The sequence below is a fragment of the Phocoena sinus genome, chromosome 1, assembly GCF_008692025.1.
Source record: "Phocoena sinus isolate mPhoSin1 chromosome 1, mPhoSin1.pri, whole genome shotgun sequence".
Taxonomy (NCBI): domain Eukaryota; kingdom Metazoa; phylum Chordata; class Mammalia; order Artiodactyla; family Phocoenidae; genus Phocoena; species Phocoena sinus.
The window spans coordinates 28,510,969-28,525,246 of NC_045763.1; the positions used below are offsets into that span (position 1 = coordinate 28,510,969).

A 14,278-nucleotide genomic window follows, 5' to 3' on the forward strand; every position below is an offset into this window, starting at 1 on the left:
TTAAACATCTCACAATTATTTTCATTAGGATAGTGTGATATAAGAGTAGTCAGCCTGATAGTGATGCAGAATAGATTGCCATAAAAGAGATATTTTTAGAGGAAGTTGATACGTTAATGGTGAGTGGAAGGAATTCGTCAGCTATTCAAAGAAAGAAAAAGAAAAATGCTCATTATATATCAAAATAAATATCAATAAATCACAGATGGATTAAAGCAGGAGTTGGCAAATTATCTTTCAGCAGTGGGCCAAATCCAGCCTGCCCTCTTTGTTTCTGTTTTGTTTTTCTGCATACTGTTTTTATAGTTTTATTGGATCATTGCCACATTCATTCATTTACATATTATCTATGGGTACTTTTGCTCTACCAGGGCAGACTTGAGTAGTCGTGATAGCATGGCCTGAAAAGTCAAAAATATTTAGTATCTGGCCCTTTGCAGATAGTTTGCTGACCTCTGGATTAAAGGACTGTATTATAAACAATGAAAACTTTCTTAGTATTTTATTGTGGAAGTAGAACTTTGTAAGAAATGGAATCGCAAAGGTAAAAACTGTTAATTTTTCGGCATAAAAATGGAAACTTCAGTATGTAAAATTTATCTCATAGTACATATTGAGGAAATGTTGATAACAGATGTTATCAGAGGTTAATCTTGTTACCTTATAATGCTTTTTTTGTAAATGGATATTAAAAAAATTGGAAATTAAAACAAGAATGGGAAGAGACTTTTAAGTGGCTTTTATCACAAATTGCTAGAATAAATAAAATTAAGGTTTTAAAAAACAATCTGTCACTGTGCATCAAGAACCTTTACTATGTACTTATTTACCTAGTAATTCCACTTTAAGATTCTTTCCTTAGGAGATAATCCTAAATATGAGTGTATGAGTATTCAGAGATGTTCATCATGGCATTATGCAAATGTGTGGGAACAAGTGAACCAACACTGGGTTGTGGTTATGTAATTTCAGTGCCATTCAGGGCTATCAAATTGGAGACTGAGGCCAAGGGAAAAATTAGTAATACTGATCCTGTCTTTACTTATTTAAAGTTTTGGTATTTTGTTTATCATGGATTATGGCATTTTAAAAAATATTACTGAGATTTTTGGTGCCTTAATTTGTGCCTGAGGCAAGTGCCTCACCTCACCCCAGTCTCATCCTTATGTAATCTGATATGTCTATTAAATAATATATATCAGTATTTTCTCGAATTCCAGTAATGTACAGACACGTCTTATCACAAAAAAAGGCGGTATGTTGGAGTTGCCTGAGAATTCCAAGAATAAGACGTCTTTCAGGGTTTTGCAAGTTTCAGTGTGATAAACAGTGAATTAAAATACAAAGTTAAATCTACCACTTAGGGGCTTCACAATGCAATAATAGAATTGTAAAAGCTAACAACAGCACTAAAAACTTGTTGTACAACTCAGTTATATGTGGTTATTCATGACTAAAAATATACTTACATTCACTAAAAGAATTATTGAAATAAAAACCCAGACTTTTAAAATATTTTTTTTAGAATTCTCAGACTGCCTGGTCTGCCTTTACAGACCTCAGGGATTCTTGGACTCCAACCTTAGAAACACTGATATTTAGCCACTAGAATTTATTTTAGAGTAATATGTGATAATATGCAAATGTTCAGTTGATTCAAGTGACCAAAAAATCATTTTATAAGAATGCTATATTCAGTATAATTATAGCTGTGTGAAGAAACACATACGGCAGGGGAAAAGACTGGAAAGAAATATAACAAAAGAGTAACAGTGGTTGTTTTGGGGTAATGGAAATATGATTAGAATTTTTTTCTCATTTCTACTTGTCTAAATTTTATATAGTAAGTGTGTATTACTTTTATAATAGATAAACAGCAACTTAAAATACTGTAATAATATTAAGAATTTAAAAAATAATTTGTGAATATCTGGTAGTGCTATAGGCTAGATAGCTACTGTCATTTTTTACCTCAACTCTCAGCGTGTATAAACATGTTATACCCTTATTGTAATTATAGTTTGCTTGCTATTACTTATTAATGTTAATGTAGTAAACATTTTCCACCCCTATATAGCCATAGTAAAATGTCTTGAATATCTGGATTTCTTTAGATACATTGTATTTATTTTTTCTTTACATATTTATTTATTTTTCTTTTTAAAAGGAGTATAGTCATGGCCAACAGCAAAAAACTCAAGAAGGGGAACTGAAAATTAGTGCTGTGTTTTCAGTCAGTGGCAGTCCTCTTGGTAAGAAGCAGAACTGAATGAATGAATCATGTTTATTTATTCTGACCAGTATGAGTGAGAGGAAGTATCTACTTATATTAGTAAACTAGGCAGTTTAGAATGGCTTTAATTGTGTATTGCATAATTAGTGTTGGGTTTCAAGACTAGCTCTAGAAGAGAAAGAAAGGATGCCTACTTAAAATTCATGGTAAAAAGTAAAACTTTTTTTTTTTTTAAAGCTCCACAGTTGACTACTGGCTTTCAGCCTTCACTGGCATCATCTGGCATGAATAAAATGCTTCCTTCAGTTCCAGCCACAGCTGTTCGAGTTTCCTGTTCTGGTTGTAAAAAAATCCTCCAGAAGGGGCAAACTGCTTATCAGAGGAAAGGGTCTACTCAGCTATTCTGCTCTACACTGTGCCTCACTGGATATACAGTTCCACCTGCCCGCCCACCGCCTCCTCCCACTAAGAAAACTTGTTCAAGTTGCTCAAAGTATAGCAGAATTCTAAATTATCGTCTTTGCTTTCTTTCTTTCAAGATACTTTGTTCTTATTTATGTATTGTTTAATTTTCTACCTTTCTATGTTTTTTGAGAAATATCACATTGTTTACTACAAACATGTTGTTGCTGCTTTTAATCTTTCTGGACGCTAGGTTCTCAGCTTTCTTTTAACTTTAAGTAATGTGCCTTTTATATAATAAGAGGTGCTTTTGAAATGTACTTTACTATCCTTGTTAGTTGCGATGCTTGAGAAAACAAAAACTATGCCATTTAGGGGTATTACATGACCACAATATTTTATCTTGTAACTGTAGGCAATAGATGCTTAGATGCAACAAATATTTAATGTTTATGTAATGTTTTCTGTTAGGTAGTTGGAATTCATTTAATACTTTTCATCTTAACTTTAATTGGATTCCAGTGTATGTATTTTTATTTTCTCAGTATCTCAAGTATGTCAGAGGTTGTATTTCAGTGTTTAACAACAAAAAATTATGACCTTAGATACTAATAAAATCATCCTGATATATTTGAGGAATATGAACTAACTTAGGCTAATTTTGCAATGTGGTCATTAGACACTGTTTAAATAAGTCAGAAAAAGATGAATAATGCTCTTGTTCTGAAATATTTTGGCTTCTATTATTAAGCTACTCAAACCATGATTTATTAGTTTCGATATTTGTACTTTGAGTACCTCACATGGATGCTGCCCTTTCTCTGTCTAGAAAGGGAAAAGATGCTCCCTCTTCTGATTCAATTGGAAAAAGTATAGAAAGAAACTTCTGAAAGAAATTTGAGTATGGTTAGAAGATGTTCTAGAAGTTATATTTGTATCCCTTTATGTTTCAAGTTTAATTTAGTAAAAATAGACTTCTGTTTGAATTATGAAACATGTTTAAAAAAGAGTATTTATAGATGATATCTAATTTCTATATTCTAGTATATTCATCCTTTCTAAGATCAAATCAACTAGAAAATTATAATTTTTATAAGGTTCTTTGTTCTTTTCCTATTTTGCTAGGAAATAATTTCACATAAAAACTTCCTTTTATGTTTCTTTATTTAATTCTTACTTTAGCGATCAGCGCTTTCTAAAATTTCAGCAGTATTTCTCCTTTCATAATAATAGTCATAGATACTTAGTGCAAAGATTTAACAGTGAATTTCAAAATGACCATAGGAAACTCATGGAAGTTTTAAAATGTGTGCCTTCTTTCTGTGTTTTTTAATTCTTGTCCATACATGTTGTTCTTCTCATCTAAATTTACTATATCTCTTTGGTCTCTGGTGTTTGCCTTGCTTTATCTGGAGATGGTCATTTTTACCTGCATGTCATATCTTAGCTCTGTCTGATCTTATGTAATTTAATTATTTTAAAGATTAAATGTTCTTCTTTTGTAATGTTTGGTCTTATCCATGAATTTTAACCTGTCATTCTTTGACTTTTAACTGTTCTACCGTTTCATTCACTTACTATGTTATCTTTTTTTTATCCCTTGTTCTTTTCCATTCACCCCTTTCTGTTCTTCTTTCAGGTACTCCTTGCCTGCCTATCACCTCAACTTTTCTTTTTCATTTTCTGTCTTTCTTAATTTTCCCCCCTTCTCTTACAGAATACCTTTTTCTCTTGTTGCTCAGTTCTCAACCATTTATCAGTCTTGTTTTTCTTTGTATTCCATTTCATTTTCTGTACTACTCTTTCATCTCCTTTTCACCACTTTTCCTTTCCTTCCCTTTTTCCTCTCTTATTTACACAGTCATTACAGCAGTTTGGGATAGTCTGGTTTATCTGATTATAAAATTATTGATTTGGATTGTGCCTGAAATATAAGGACGTTAGATTCAAAGAAGTTAAATGATTTGCTCAGTGTCACATAGCTGGGTAGTTCTGGCACATGCATTTTCCCCTCTAGATAGTCCATGCATTGAACAGGTTTAATTTGTAAGTCAGTCCCTATAAGAAGGATTTTTACTTTAATTTGAATAGGTGGAGATAGAAAAGATTTCCTTCCTGATAACTACTGCTGTTTTTGTAGACCACTAGAAATATAGCAGCAGCACTTAGGTTGAAAGAAACTCCTTAGCTGTTTGGAGTAACAGTTTTATTTTTGTGAGTCTTTTATTAACCAAATCTCTTAGCATCTTGAATTTAACCTAAACTCTGAATATGTTTTGGCTAATCATCATTTAATTTTTAGATTTCATTAGTAATAGGGACCTAACAATTTGTTTTAAAAAAATCAGTTTCAAATCCTACACTTTAAAAGAGGTAACTTGGAGGGTACTTTTGTTAATACTGTTAGAAAGATCAGTTTTCTTGATAATAATGGCAGTAAGAGAGGTAACTGTGTCAGGATTGTCTGTACCATCTGAATCTTTACTATCTGAAATGAGATTGCTCCTTCTCATTCTGATAAGATGTAATCTGTTACAATAAAATGTAATGCAGTTGGATGTTAAGCATACTGAGAGTAGTGAGAAGTAGATACTTTTATGATTCTATTGCCTTGATCCACGCTGTTCTCCAACTTTTATCTCCTTAGCCTTCTAGAAAACATCTATTTAAGGTCCAGCTAAAATAGCTGGATAGCTTTGGGTAGCTTTTCATGTCACATCTTGTCTGAAATAATTGTTTCTTCATTTCTATTTCTGTAGTACATTTTATGTATATAAATACATTTTTCAAAATTATTTTACTTTTTTATATTAAGAATGCTTCTTTTATGGTATTTTATATATCATTTGTCTATTTGTCCCAGTATACTGTGAGCTCCTTGAGGGCTTGTACCATATCTTGACATAGGGCTGGGCTAGTCCCTGGCTCAAGGTAACTGCTCATTAAATACCCTTATAAATGAAATAGATTAAAACCCAATAAAAAGTAGCTGGAAAGGCCAAAAAAAAAAAAAAAATGCAGGTAATAGAGCACTCTCAAGCTACTAAGTATTGAAGATGAGGTGTGATGTTGTGTATTACAGCATAGTACAATATCAGGTGCTCCTTGTGATGAGTCCCATTATATTTACTATTATCTTTTTTTTGAAGCAGAGTAATCTTTTCTAAAAAGTGCTATATTAGTATAATCTGTTTAAAATGTAAGAGTGAATATAACAGTTTATTTACTAAATATTATGTGAGTGTATACTCATGGGAGAGAGACATTGTTTACAGAATTCCATCAAGGTATTTTTAAAATTGGTTTTTAAAATGGTTTGTACTTAAGCGATAAACTACTATGTAGAAAGAGTAATTTGGGAGTGGGATAAGGGGTGGAGTGGTAGGGAGTCTTAATCCTTAGGGTTTTAATCTTCATTGTCTTTTACTGCTAATGCTTACAAATTGAATTATTTAGATCTGGAAATGTTCAATTTTATATAATCATGCTAGAATATGCACTGTGTAGTTTGAAATGTATTCCTACTTTTAAAAGATAGTGGCTTTAAAATTTTTCAAGTGTAATGTTAAAGAGTATTTTTGAACATATAGGAGAGCCTAAGGAAGAAAATGAACATCTTCTATAATCCTACCTACTAGAGATAGTGAATGATAAATGTTTGATGTATATCTTTTTAATCTTGAGACATAGTATACTAATCCTCACAATAGTTCTATGAACTAAGCCGTGTATTAGTTTCATTTTATACAACAGAGGTTGAGGATCAAAGTGATTTACCACTTTATTCAAGAAAACCCAGGTTTTCAGATGTAAATACCAATGCCCTTTCCCTACACTTTTAATTGCCTTTGTTTTATTTGATATTTTTAGTTGACAAAAAGGAAAAAAATGAATTATACTATGGCTTATTTTATCTTTGTTGTCATTTTTAGAGACATTTTAAATCCAAAGGATGTGATCAGTGCCCAGTTTGAAAATACCACCACTAGTAAAGATTTTTGTAGTCAGTCATGTTTGTCAACATATGAACTGAAAAGAAAACCTGTTGTTACCATAAATACGAATAGCATTTCAACCAAATGCAGCATGTGTCAGAAGAATGCTGTTGTAAGTTATCTTTTTACTTTAGTGGGGGAAGGAGTCTGATATTTGTGCTTAAAGGACAGCTTTTGATGGTCTTCGCTTGTTGTTTCTAAGTTATTACTTTATAATTCCTAGATTCGACATGAAGTTAATTACCAGAATGTGGTACATAAACTTTGCAGTGATGCCTGCTTTTCTAAGTTTCGCTCTGCTAACAACCTCACCATGAACTGTTGTGAAAACTGTGGGGGTTACTGCTACAGTGGCTCTGGACAATGCCACATGCTCCAGATAGAGGGACAGGCTAAGAAGTTTTGTAGTTCCACGTGTGTCACAGCATATAAGCAGGTACATGACCATATTTAATCCTGACGTCTTTGTTCCTTTCAGAAGCATTGAATTTTTTTGATAGAAATTATTTATGAAAATGTCACAAAAATATTAATTTCTTGTTATTAGCTTAATTAATATTTTTTGCATGTAAATAGTATTTTTCAAATGCATGTGTGTTAAAAAACTCTTGTTATAGAGTTTTATAAGTACCATATACAGTTGTACCTCAGTATCCATGGGGAATTGGTTCCAGGAACCCTGAGGATATCAAAATCTGAGAGTGCTCAAGTCCCTTATATAAAATGGTGTAGTAATTGTATATAACCTACACACATTCTCCTGCATACTTTAAATCATCTCTAGATTATTTATAATACCTAATACAATGTAAATGCCGTGTAAATAGTTGCCAGTGTACAGCAAATTCTTTTCCTTTTTGGAATTTTCTGGAATATTTTTCCTGGCATATTTTCGATCTGCATTTGGTTAAATCTGCAGATGTGGGACCCAGGGATATGGAGGGCAGACTGTATTTCTCTTAATGCATTTGAAATATCGATATATGTTTTTAGGGTATGGATTATTTTATTTAAAATATGATTAATGTTTTTGAACAAGATTTTGAAAATGCAGAAAAGCACAAAGAAGAAAAAATTAGGCATCTCTCAGAGTTACCCAGTCCCATCATTTTGGTGTATACCTTCTAATCTTTGCTTCTGCCAATCCCAAACTCTCAATCCATCCCTCTCCCACTCCCATTCCCCTTGGCAATCACCAATCTATTCTCTATGTCCCTCATTCTGTTTCTGTTTCATAGGTAGGTTCATTTGTGTCAGATTTTAGATTCCACATATAAGTGATATCATATGGTATTTGTCTTTCTCTTTTTGACTTACTTCACTTAGTGTGATAATCTCTAGCTGCATCCATGTTGCTGCAAATGGCATTATTTCGTTCTTTTTTATGGCTGAGTAGTATTCCATTGTATATATGTACCACATCTTCTTTATCCATTCATCTGTTGATGGACATTTAGGTTGTTTCCATGTCTTGGCTATTGTTAATAGTGCTGCTGTGACCATAGGGGTGCATGTATCTTTTTGAATTACAGTTTTGTTTGGATATATGCCCAGGAGTGGGATTGCTGTATCATGTGGTAATTCTACTTTTAGTTTTCTGAGGAACCTCCATACTGTTTTCCACAGTGGTTGCACCAATTTACATTCCTACCAGCAGTGTAGGAGGGTTCCCTTTTCTCCACACCCTCTCTGGCATTTGTTATTTAATGATGGCCATTCTGACTGGCATGAGGTGGTACCTCACTGTGGTTTGTTTTGATTTGCATTTCTCCAATAATTAGCAATGTTGGCAGTTTTATTTATACTAGATTTACATTTTGTTAGTAAATTTTGATCAAAAGTTCAATTTTAAAATTGGTAAACCCAAAGGAATAGTAAGAACTTTTTACATTTTCAGTTTTACAGTGTCTTCCTGTTTCACTGCATTTGCTGATCATTCTTTTTCTTAGAAGAGTAAATTTTCATACAGTTTACCAAAATTGGTGAATTTAATAATGTTAATTTGGAAATTTCTCTTAAATGTTCTTAAAACTTTGCAATGATTTTGTAATTTTAAATGTTCTAGTGTCTCAATTTATTTCTTGTTAATATACAAGCACATTAAAAGGGATTAGTGTTAGTTACTATTTATTTCTTCCTTAGAAACACCTTGTTTTTGTTCTCAAAGGGGGGGAAAACCCAATATCTTCATTAGCTTTATTCTTGTACAAAGGACAGTTTTCCTGATATTGTATCACATTCTAAAAGTTACTTTGATTCAGTCCATTGAAAGGTGGTATACATTCCATAAGAGAAGTATTTTGAAATATCTTAATTTTAAAGTTATTACTTTTAATTTAGCCAATACCTATTAAAATTTTCACATATTAGTGTGTACTGTGGTTTAGAGAAAGAACGTGGATTTAGAAGTAAAGCAGATCTTGGTTTGATTCCCAGACTTTCTGTTCAAATAGAATTTAACCTTGGGGAAAGCAGTTAAACTGCCCGAGTCCATTTTCTTATCTGTAAATGGGTATATACTAGCAATGTCACTGGGATGTTTTTAGGATTATGTGAAGTAAGAATGAGAAAGCACCTAGTATAGAACCTGAAACATTGAAGATGGTCATTTCTGCTACTTTTCTTTTCTTCCTTATATAAAACTTATCCAACAAACATTAGATGTGATTCCTGTTTTGAGGTGTTACATGTCCCCTGGGGGAGATGCAAGTGTGTAGAGATGTTACGATAGAAGTGTTACGGGATGTAGAGGGGCACAGTGGAAGCAAGGTCAGTTCTACTTGATAGTTTCAGAGATAACTCTTGACCTAATTCTTATAAATGAAGTTTGTGTTTGCAGTCCTGATGGAGGAGGAAAGGAGAAGTAGGGTTGGAGATACAGAAGAGATTCCAGAATGTAGGAATATGCTCACTTGAATATGTATTTATTTTAATAGTAAGTATAACAGACTTATCATTGAAGAGGACATAGAGATCTTGAAATTCTCTTAATGGGTGCTGGATATACCTTATAAGTTATCCTGAATGTATGACATGTTAATAGTATTTAGCATTATTTGCTACTAAATCACTGAGTGGAAATTTAAGATAACAGACTCTTTCGTTGCTTATATTTGGACACTTGGGATATGCAAAGTTTCCTCCCACTTTATTGCTTAGAGTGTGCTTTGTTGTTGTTATTATTTGTTTTGGCTGCACCACGCGGCATGCGGGATCTTAGTTCCCTGACCAGGGATCGAACCCACGCCCCCTGAAGTGGAAACGCGGAGTCTTAACCACTGGACCATCAGGGAAGTCCCTGTGCTTTGTTATTATTAGTGGTAGAATATTTGAGTGTGAATTTTCTAGTAAGTTTATTAATTTCCTTGGATTCACATTTCATTGCTATATATAGCACCTTTTGTGGGAAGTTCTTCCAATTCTTTGAATAGTGTAAGAGCATGAAGTCCCTGTTGTGTAATTTTTTAAATAGTGGGTTTTTTTGTTTGTTTGGAGGTTTTGTACAATATATTCTTGCAGCTTATTTATTTTATACATAGTATTTTGTACTTAACCCCATAACCTTATCTTGGGGGAAGGCTCAAATAGTGTGTTTAAAACTATAGCTATAACAAATTAATAGATCCCAAAATTAATTGCTAGGTTGTGCCCAACATATTTTTTAATGAAGTAGAGTAGAGTGGAAAAATATCAAAGTGCATCACATGTTATCATGATATATATTGTTTTATAAAACCTTTCAGTTTTATATACATACATGTTTAATGCACAAACACAAAACCTCAGAAGTATGTGTTACTGGGTCACTTTGTAAAATTTATTTCTTACTGAGGATTGTAATCATAAAAGTTTGGAAGCCACTAATTTAAAATATTTCAACAGTGTTAAGTATAAATATTTCAAAGAATTATGCTTTTACTTGTAACTTGGTAAAAATGAATGTTATTTTATTCTCTTAATAGAAATCAGCCAAAATTACACCATGTGCGCTTTGCAAATCATTGAGATCCTCAGCAGAAATGATTGAAAATACCAGTAGCTTGGGAAAGACAGAGCTTTTCTGTTCTGTTAATTGCTTATCTGCTTACAGAGTTAAAATGGTTACTTCTGCAGGTAATATTGGTTTCATAAACTTTATAAATATAATAGTTGAATAACTTATGGTTATTGCTTTGTTGTTATAGTGCAGATTTTTGTCCAAATTTAGTTGATTTTTAATGCAAATTTAAAATACTTCAGATCTGTGTTGTAAAATATCACCTATTATCTTGATTGCTTATTTTATGTTTATTTAGTTGCTTGCCTATTTGTGCATTCTTTCTTACCAAAAGAATTTATGGCTTTTAAAATGTATTTTCTTTATCTACACCTGATTTATTTCAAGATTCATTTATTTTTTAGTTTCAGGGTATAGACTGTGACAACTTTAAATAAACAGAAATATTTTTAACGTTGTTAGTTTTTGTCTATATGTGAGGTAACTAAGTTTAATTTCAGTTCCTGCAACTTGACTTGGCCCTTAAATTTTCATGTATCATATAATACTTATTTTCTCATACATTTGTTTACATTTGTATTACTCATTAGTTTTTATTTTGATTTGCTAAGGTGTACAAGTTCAGTGTAACAGTTGCAAAACCTCAGCAATCCCTCAGTATCACCTAGCCATGTCAGATGGAAGTATTCGCAACTTCTGCAGCTACAGTTGTGTGGTAGCTTTCCAGGTATGGCTTCAGGACTCTTCCTTTTCTCCAGTTAGTTGCCTGTGATAGTAAAGTAAACTTATTAGGTGGTTGCTAAGTGCCTGGATTGCCTAAATTTCTACCTCAGTCTTTTTAAACTTGGGTTCTTTGGTCCATCCTATTTTTGGAGGCATGTTATTTAATTGCCTTGTGCGAAATTAAATGGTACTATTATTACCTAGATTATCTCTTGGGGGGATATTATTTTTAAAGAATATTATTAAATTATTTCATTTTTTAATATAAATATCACTCCCCCCATTCAGCTATAAGCTGCTCAAAGGCAGGGATGTTTGCCTTTTCACAAATGTATGTTAAGTGCCTAGAACTGTGCTTGACATAGGTAGGTATTCAGTACCTTCTTGTTTGAACAAATGAGTAGATTGATCTTTTTGTTTGTTTCTTCTTTCAGAATTTGTTCAACAAACCAGCAGGAATGAACTCTTCAGTGGTGCCCTTGTCTCAGGGCCAAGTAATTGTAAGCATCCCTACAGGTTCAACAGTGTCAGCAGGAGGCGGTAACACCTCTGCTGTTTCTCCCACCTCCATCAGTAGCTCTGCTGCAGCTGGTCTCCAGCGTCTTGCTGCCCAATCCCAACACGTTGGGTTTGCACGAAGTGTTGTAAAACTCAAGTGTCAGCACTGTAACCGTCTCTTTGCCACAAAACCAGAACTTCTTGATTATAAGGTAGAGTAAAGGAGCATGATAGAGGGTTCGAGTATAAACTGGTCTATCTGTAAACTTATTTCTGGCTTTTCACCTTTCAGAAATACACTATTTGTTTTGAAAATAAGAGGGATAAAGATTTCCACAAGATAAACCAAATGTTTAATTAGTACTTAATGATTATTTCTTTGCAGGGTAAAATGTTTCAGTTCTGTGGCAAAAATTGTTCTGATGAATATAAGAAAATAAATAATGTAATGGCAATGTGTGAATATTGTAAAATTGAGAAAATTGTAAAGGAGACTGTGCGATTCTCAGGTGCTGACAAGTCATTCTGTAGTGAAGGTAAAGATAGAAGATTATCTTACCTACTGAGCATGTTTGTTGTTTCAAAAGTAGTTGATGATTTAAGCTGTCACTGTGTAAGTTTATTTTATCTTTTGTGTATAACACCAAAACCTTTTTGTTTTGTTTATACTTGGTTCTCTCTTTTCTGATCTAATTCTTCGTATTATATAGATGTTAAAATGAAGAAAAATCTCCTCAATGTGTATAGCAAAAAATGGTGGTGATGTGAAAAACATTTAATGTTAGTTATTAGGTTGATAGGGATCCTTTAGTTCTTGTATTTATTTCTAAAGGGAACTGCTTAAGTTTTGGTAGCATCCTAAGATAATACTTTTATTGTTTTAAACATCCATTATGTTTCTGAATATAAATGATCTGAATATGTGAATCAGTGTCTTCCTTATTTAGATGACTATAAGGTTAGAATGTTTTGTTTTACTCTAAAACCATGCAGGATTAGCCTCCTAGGCTAGTGGCTTTCAAACCTTTTGACCACGACACAAACAAGACATACATTTTACATTGTGACCCAGTGTATGTTCACATACCCAAATAAAACAAAAGTTTCATGAAAGAAAACTGACTTTTACCGTATACGATGCACTGTAATATTTGCTCTGCTGTCTTACTTCGTTTAAAAACGGAAAATGATAGTATTAATCCTCTAAATTGATCTCTTGATCTACTAATTGGTGAGAACCCAAATGGGCAAACTTTGTTGTAGGACATTTAAATTAAAGATGTAGATACTTATTATTTCTCCCTAATGTTAATTTTATCTTCTCTGATTTTTTTAGGTTGCAAATTGCTTTATAAACATGACTTGGCAAAACGCTGGGGAAATCACTGTAAAATGTGCAGTTATTGTTTACAGACATCTCCCAAATTGGTACAGAATAATTTAGGGGGGAAAGTAGAAGAGTTTTGTTGTGAAGAGTGCATGTCCAAATATACAGTTCTGTTCTATCAGGTAAATATCATTCACATTCCTGGGTTTTTCAAGTCAGGGCATATTTTTCCCTTCTTTTTTTCTTTCAAATAGTGTGAAGGGCAATTAATGATTTAAAACTTTTAAGTATTAAATGTATTCTGTTCTCCTCTAGTATTAATATAAGATTTTAAAAAGACTTTAATGTCACTGAAGTTACATTTGTTTTTAATTTCCTTGTAGAAGACATATCAGTCTTAAAACATTAAAAATTATATTCATTTATTAACTAAAATGAATTGTGTTCGGATGTCTTTAAGGAAGATCGGTTTATATCCATTTCACTTATTTTAAAATTACTATTTATTGCCATCTCTATAATGTGGCCTTTTTTAATGTACAAAATAGTTGATAGGTAAGTAATTATTTCCAAATTTAGGATCGTTAACCTTCATTTTTTAAAAAACTGAATTATAGTTGAGGTATGATATTATATAAGTTAACAGGTGTACAATATAGTGATTCACATTTTTTAAAGGTTATACTTCATTTATAGTTATTATAAAATATTGACTGTATTCCCTGTGTTGTACAATATATCCTTATAACTTATTTTATACATAATTGTTTGTACCTCTTAGTCCCCTACCTCTATATTGCCCCTCCCCCCAGGATAGTTAACCTTCATTTTTGTGATCTAAATTCTAAGTAAATTTCTTCACTTGTTACCTGTGGCCTGCTTTTATTCCATCAGACCATAGACAGTTTGTTTTTTACTTCTTTACTATCTTCTGTTTCTTTTTCAGATGGCCAAATGTGATGGTTGTAAGCGACAGGGTAAGCTCAGTGAGTCCTTGAAATGGCGGGGAGAAATGAAACATTTCTGTAACCTGCTTTGTATCTTGATGTTCTGTAATCAGCAAAGTATGTGTGATCCACCTTCACAAAATAATGCAGGTAAAA

The 14,278-nt window shown here is 32.5% G+C and overlaps 1 protein-coding gene across 7 annotated transcripts in view; it reads left to right on the plus strand.

Annotated features, from left to right (window-relative positions):
- ZMYM4 (zinc finger MYM-type containing 4) overlaps nucleotides 1-14,278 on the plus strand; it is a 176,207-nt gene that overhangs the window by 120,583 nt on the left and 41,346 nt on the right. For 6 of the 7 annotated variants that reach the window (XR_004351910.1, XM_032646658.1, XM_032646680.1 and 3 more), the window contains 10 exons: nucleotides 2,168-2,252; nucleotides 2,471-2,726; nucleotides 6,568-6,742; nucleotides 6,854-7,066; nucleotides 10,593-10,743; nucleotides 11,239-11,354; nucleotides 11,785-12,060; nucleotides 12,234-12,384; nucleotides 13,185-13,357; nucleotides 14,122-14,272. Coding sequence is in view for 6 of the 7 variants with exons in the window: in XM_032646658.1 (XP_032502549.1) it covers nucleotides 2,168-2,252; nucleotides 2,471-2,726; nucleotides 6,568-6,742; nucleotides 6,854-7,066; nucleotides 10,593-10,743; nucleotides 11,239-11,354; nucleotides 11,785-12,060; nucleotides 12,234-12,384; nucleotides 13,185-13,357; nucleotides 14,122-14,272 (1,747 nt within the window). In the remaining variant the exon portion in view is untranslated. The remainder of the gene's footprint in view (nucleotides 1-2,167; nucleotides 2,253-2,470; nucleotides 2,727-6,567; nucleotides 6,743-6,853; nucleotides 7,067-10,592; nucleotides 10,744-11,238; nucleotides 11,355-11,784; nucleotides 12,061-12,233; nucleotides 12,385-13,184; nucleotides 13,358-14,121; nucleotides 14,273-14,278) is intronic. The other variant, XM_032646674.1, reaches the window with a different exon arrangement.